Raw genomic sequence first — 6,854 nt, forward strand, 5'->3', positions numbered from 1 at the left:
AGAAAGATCTCCCATGCTCATGGATTAGCAGGATTAATATAGTAAAAATGGCTATTTTGCCAAAAGCAAACTACAGATTGAATGCAATCCCCACCAAAATTCCAACTCAATTCTTTACAGAGTTAGAAAGGGCAATTTGCAAATTCATCTGGAATAACAAAGAAACTACGAGAGCAAAAACTATTCTCAGTGATAAAAGAACCTCTGGTTAGTTCATATTGTTGTTCCACCTAACCAGTACCACCAGAGCTGATGTTTCTAGCTGCATATGTAGCAGAAAATGGCCTAGTCGGCCATCATTGGGAAGAGAGGCCCCTTGGTCTTGTAAACTCTATATGCCCTAGTACAGGGGAATGCCAGGGCCAAGAAGTGGGAGTGGTTGGGTAGGGGAGCAAGGCATGAAGAGGGTATAGGAGACTTTTGGGATAGCATTTGAAATGTAAATGAAAAAATATCTAATAAAAATTTGAAAAAACAAAAGAAATAGAAGAGAGAGAGAGAGAACCTCTGGTGGAATCACCATGCCTGAACTCAAGCTGTACTACTGAGCACTTGTGATAAAAACTGAATGGTACTGGTACAATGACAGACAGGTAGATCAATGGAATATAATTGAAGACCCACACATATGGTCACTTGATCTTTGACAAAGGAGCTAAAACCATCCAGTGGAAAAAAAGACAGCATTTTTAACAAATGGTACAAAGCAGCAGCCAAAGGAACAATTAAAAAGCAATTGTATGTCCAATAAAATGTTAGTAGCTACAGTATTTAAGGTACTAAAACACTGAGCATCACAAAATAACCCAATTCATAGTGGTGAGCAGAACTCAGCAGAGAGTATAAATGATAAAATGCAAAGGGTTGAGTAACACTTGAAAGGAATTCTCAACAACTTTATCCATCACAAAAATGAAAATTAGTACTATTTTGATATTTCTTCTCATATCAGTTACATCTATCAAGATCAGTAAAACAAATGACAGTACATGCTGATTAGAGTGTACACTACTACAGTCAGTACATGAAATTAGGGTTAAGGTTCTATCAGGAACTTGAGTGTCAATCTACATTAATCCAAATATGCTACTATTTAATAGATACCAACAGATTATACTGTAATTCTTATTCATTCACATTCATTGATTTGTGTTCTACAATATGAACAACCCCAGAAGTTAGATACCCACTAAGGTGCCAGCAAGAACACAATCTTCCCAAAAAGGGGAAGTAAACAAAATGTTATAGACATTTAAGAAAGAAATTAGAATGGGAGGAATAAAGTGGGAAGAGGATTTGTGGACATATAACGGAAGAAATATAAGGGGCAGGATCTAGCACTAAAGTCCTTCTCAAATCCTACATGGAAACATACTACATTTAATTTATTCCTGGGACATGATGGCATAAGACATCTAGCTGGGGCATTGTTCCCCCCCCCAATTATTTGATGAATCTATTTGAACTCTTTTCATACATTTATTTCTAAGCTTCTACAATAGTACAGCAGTGTATTTCCATGGGACCCTTGATGTTATGTATGTTTTCCGTTCATTCAAAAAACAGAACAAAAATGAAACACAGAGAAATGAAAATCAAAACAAACAAGAAAAAAATAAATAACACAAAGAAGTAAATGATAAAACAAACCAAAATGAAAAAGAGTTCATCAAAAACATTTGAGTTCATTTTGTATTGGTTAGAAACTAGCCAAGGGACCTACTGTGGAGTGTTGTTACATGTACTGACATTCTGCTGTAGAAAACATATTGTCCTTAGCTGTGAAGAGTTTGATGAAAGGAAGAATATATTGTATGAAAAAAATCTTTAAATTAAGTAATGACCAAAATGAAACCCTCTATGTATAATAAACATAATTACTGTTATAATGTATTGAATGAGTATTGCATGTTTTTAAAAACAAAACATAAAAGGCTAATGAACTTTTAAGTAATCATATTGATTATATTTTAAATAGTAAAAATACAAATACACAGTATAATTTTACTTATGTTTACATTTTTATGTATACATCACACATCATTCAATACATTTTCTATGTATTATTCAATGTGTTTTCTATAAAAATAAACTAAGTAGAATAGTAAATCATATGACTTACACTGCTTGCATAGCTTCTTGCACAGGAATCTTAAAAGTTTGCATTCCTCCTATAAAACCCAGAGAGTATCCGACCCCAACTGCAAAATCTATAAGACCTTAAAAACAAACACAGCATGAAAAGCTTAATAGTCATACTTGGTGTTATAAAATACAAGTGAACTATCTATGGTATCTATAATGTTTTCTTGCTATTCTCTATTGCTTAGTAGAGAGAAAATGAGTAGGAACAGAGGAAAAATAGGATTGGGTGTAAAAGAGAGAGAGAAATTTGTAAATAATTCTATAATTTATTCTAACAAGTTTCAAAATAATATGACAAGAAACTGTTTATAAATTCATGCAAGAGTTGATGATAGTCTTATAGTTGATTCTAGTCCTGAGCCACAGTTGCTACTTCTTTGGGAGCAGTGATTCTGTTCTGTTAGGACTCTACATTGCTGGAGTCAGGACTGTTCTTATGACCTAGGTAATGTGACTTAATCAGTACTTAATGACTATGAATGTTAATGGTACCAAAGAAAATGTCAGAGAACCATCTAACTACTGACTGACAGTACAACTGGGTGGCATAGCCTTTTATCTAATGGAGAAATAGATCTTAATTTAATTATTTACTTAATTTTATCTTCTTTAATCTATATATTTAATGTAGCATAAATGTATTTAAATTCAATGTGAACAGAAATAAATTGTTTCCTTTAGGATACCACTACATACATTCTCATGGTAAATATAAGTTTATGTTTTAAAAATGATATCTAACCAACCACTGACCTACGTGTCAGTTTCTGTAACAACACAATTCAGTTTTTAATCACTATGGCTTTGTAGTGCAGATTGAGGTTAGGAATGGTGATTTCCCCCAAAAGGACTTTTATTGTTGAGAATGGTTTTTGCTATCCTGGGATTTTTTTGTTATTCCAACTGAATATTTGAGAATTGCTATTTCTATCTCTGTGAATAATTGATTTGGAATTTTGATGGGAATTGCATTGAGTCTGTATATTCCATTTGGTAAGATGGCCGTTATTACTATGGTAATCCTGCCAATCTATGAGCATGGGAGATCTTTCTATCTTCTTCAATTTTATTCTTCAGACACTTGAAGTTCTTGTCATGTGGCTCTTTCACTTCCTTAGTTGGAGTCACACCAAAATTCTTTATATTATTTGTGACTATTGTGAAGGGTGAAGTTTTGAAGACCCAGAAATAAACCCACACACCTATGGTCATTTTATCTTTGACAAAGAATACAAAACCATCCAGTGGAAAAAGAGCATTTTCAAGAAATGGTGTTGGATCAACTGGAACTCAGCATGTAGAAGAATGCAAATTGATCCATTCTTAGAATCTTGTACAAAGGTAAAATCCAAGTGAATCAAAAACCTCCACATAAAACCAGATATGCTGAAAGTAATAGAAAAGAAACTAGGAAGAACATCAAGCACACTGGCACAGGACAAGTTTTCCTGAATAGAACACCAATGACAAATAAGACCTCGTAAAATTGCAAAACTTCTGTAAGGCAAAGTACACTGTCAATAGGAAAAAAAAAAAAACCAGCAACCCACACATTGGGAAAAGGTCTTTACCAAACCTCCATCTGAGAGAGGATAATATAAAAAAAATATGAAAAGAACTCAAGAAGAAAAAACCAAATAATCCTATTAAAACTAGGGTACAGAGCTGAACAAAAAATTACCAACTAAGGAATCTCAAATGACTGAGAAGCACTTAAAGAAATATTCAACATCCTTAGTCATATGGGAAATGCAAATCAAAAGGACCCTGAGATTCCTTCCACATAAATCAAAATGGCTGAGCTTTAAAAAATATAATGCAGCTGACAACAGATGTTGGCAAGGATGTAGAGAAAGAGGAAACCTCCTCCATTGCTGATGGGACTACAAGCAGGTAAAACTTTGGAAGTCAATCTGGTTGTTCCTAAGAAAATTGGAAATAGTTCTACCTGAAGGTCCACCAATACCACTACTAGACATATACCCAAAAGAAGCTCCAAATATAACAAGGACACATGCTCCACTATGTTTATAGCAGCCTTATTTATAATATTCGTAAGCTAGAAACAACCCAAATGTCCCTCAACAGAAGAGTAGATAAAGGAAATATGAGCTACTAAAAACAATGACTTCATGAAATTCACAGGCAAATGGATGGAAATAGAAAATATCATCCTAAGTATGGTACCCAAACAAAAGAACACAAAGGGAATATACTCACTGATAAGTGCATATTATCCCAAAAGCCCACAATACAACCCACAAACAATATAGAGCTTAAGAAGAAGGAAGAACAAAATGTAGATGCTTTAATCTTACATAGAACTGGGAACAAAATAAACACAGGTGGTTAGAGGAAAGGAGGGATGTGGGAGGGAGAGAGAAGGGTGAGGGAAAAGGGAAGCAGGTATTGGAAGGGACAGGAGAGAAAAGTACATAGGAACATATAACATTGGAGGATGGGGACCTGGGATAGACACTAGAAAGCCCCAGACTCCAGGGAAATAACAGCTCCCATGATGTAATGGTGATGATGACTTCAGCAGAAATACCCAAGAAAGAGAAGACACAACCTGTAGAGACCACCTCAGTCAATAGGCAGGGCCCCTATTTGAGGGATGGGACTACCCACTCTGCTCAAAATTTTTAATTCAGAATTGTTCTTATACTAAGGAAAAATTAGAGACAAAAATAAAATTAAAACAAAGACTGAAGGAAAGGCCAGAGACTGCCCCACCTAGGAATCCACCCATCTGCACACATCAAATCCTAACACTATTGCTGATACCAAGAAGTGCTTGCTGGCAGGAGTCTGATATGTCTTTCTGGGAAGTTTTATCAGCACCTGACCAATACAGATGCAGATACTCACAGCCAACAATTGGACTGAGCCCGGGGACCCCAGTGGAAGAGCTATAGAAAGGACTGAAGGAGCTTAAGGGTATTGAAACCGTACCACGTAAGAAGAGCAATATCAACTTAAGGAAATACCCAGAGCTCTCAGTGACTAAACCACCAACCAAAGAGTATACTTGAAGGGAGCCAGGACTCTAGATACATATGATGCAGAATATCTCCTTATCAGACATCCACAAGAGGGGAGGGAGGCCTGATGTGCCAGCATAGGGGGATGCTAGAGGGGTGAGGTGGGAGTGGTTAAGTGGGTGGAAGAGCACCCTTCTAGAGGCAGAGGGGAGAGTGGAGAGGGGGGTGGAATGGAAGCTTTGTGGAGGGGTAACCTGGCAATGGGATATCATTTGAAATGTAAATAAATGAAATGAGAGAGAGAGAGAGAGAGAGAGAGAGAGAGAGAGAGAGAGAGAGAGAGAGAGAGAGAGAGAGAGAGAGAGAGAGAGAGAGAGAGAGAGAGAGAGAGAAATGTTATCTAACATGTCTGTGAAAATATTTCACTCATGCCTACCAGGATCAGAATCTAACACTGGTTACCAGGTAGATTATTTGAGATTGAATCAATGCTTATTTAATGCAGGAAACAACTTACATAAGACAATGTAAAATAGATGATACTGTGTGCAGCTATCTCCTTCTGTGTGTCACCCCACCCACACCCCTGTACCCTTCTCAATGCCCTCTCCTTAATCATCCACATCCCTCCCCATTCTCTCAGGGAAAGAGAAACAGAGACATAGAGAAAATGTAGCCACTTAAAACATTCCTATACTTTCTATTCTTGTAAAGCTTTTCAGTGACATTTAGCTGATTTAACTACAGTTCCAAATCTCATAATTAGATGCATCAATGTGATTTTAAAATTACAAAACCAAGTCATCACAGTGTCATTACCCAGCCAATAGTATTTACCTGTCAGATAAACCACACAGAAATCTGATAATAATTCAAAATGGGCAATAAATAATTTAAAAAAACACTTGCCTATATATAATCCAGATGTGTTTGTGGGAATGTGGTCATAAATATAGCTTGCGCCAAGTACATACAAAGGCAAGCCTGCTATTCCATGGAGAAACTGCCCGAAGATGAAGATAAAGATACAGACTGATTTGTGCGGTATTACCGTTGGATCACAAAATTTAGGTTTTTTTCCTTCCTCGCACAACTCTTTTGAATGATAAGAAATATATTTTACTGAATTGAGTTTAAAAATTAAATGTACAATTAATTTTTTGGTGCTACCACTACCATGCTTTTCTTGTTAGACTGAGTATAGTCACACAATCCATTCCTCATTATGTTCTAAATAGAAGTAGCATTAAAAGAAAATGGGTGGGAATACTGGAAGAGATATAGAGATTATGAACTGGTATAATTATTTATATGCAGAAGATTACACTTATAAAGATATTCTTATATACCTGCACATTTATACATGCATAATACATATCACACTCATTTTCCAATATTTTGCTTCCTGCTTTTCTGACATTTTTCTCCAGAATAAAAACACTTGGAATGCCCTGGATAATCCACCATCTGAACTTAATGCCATGATTCTTTCTTTACAGTCTTTAAATTACATATATACTACTCTTAGGATTAAATAATTTCCTATTTTAGAACTTTGAGTTTCTATAAAATACTATTGTGGTTTGTATATGAAATAACTCTCTAAAGTCATATATATTCAATACATCATTCCCTGTTGATACTATTTGGAGAGTTCCTACATATGAGAGAGAGAGACAGAGAGAGAGACAGAGAGAGAGAGAGAGAGAGAGAGAGAGAGAGAGA

The 6,854-nt window shown here is 35.7% G+C and overlaps 1 protein-coding gene across 1 annotated transcript in view; it reads right to left on the reverse strand.

The window, feature by feature from the left end:
- The window catches only part of LOC110315245 (solute carrier organic anion transporter family member 6A1-like), a gene marked incomplete at its 3' end in the record, with an annotated part of 24,320 nt that overhangs the window by 10,616 nt on the left and 6,850 nt on the right, over positions 1 to 6,854 (reverse strand). The window contains exons 3-4 of the mRNA XM_021189348.1: positions 6,039 to 6,224; positions 2,123 to 2,219 (exon numbers count right to left, since the gene is read on the reverse strand). Of these exons, the coding sequence (XP_021045007.1) occupies positions 2,123 to 2,219; positions 6,039 to 6,224 (283 nt within the window). The remainder of the gene's footprint in view (positions 1 to 2,122; positions 2,220 to 6,038; positions 6,225 to 6,854) is intronic.

This window comes from Mus pahari, unplaced genomic scaffold (genome assembly GCF_900095145.1).
Source record: "Mus pahari unplaced genomic scaffold, PAHARI_EIJ_v1.1 scaffold_10681_1, whole genome shotgun sequence".
In the NCBI taxonomy this organism is placed as follows: domain Eukaryota; kingdom Metazoa; phylum Chordata; class Mammalia; order Rodentia; family Muridae; genus Mus; species Mus pahari.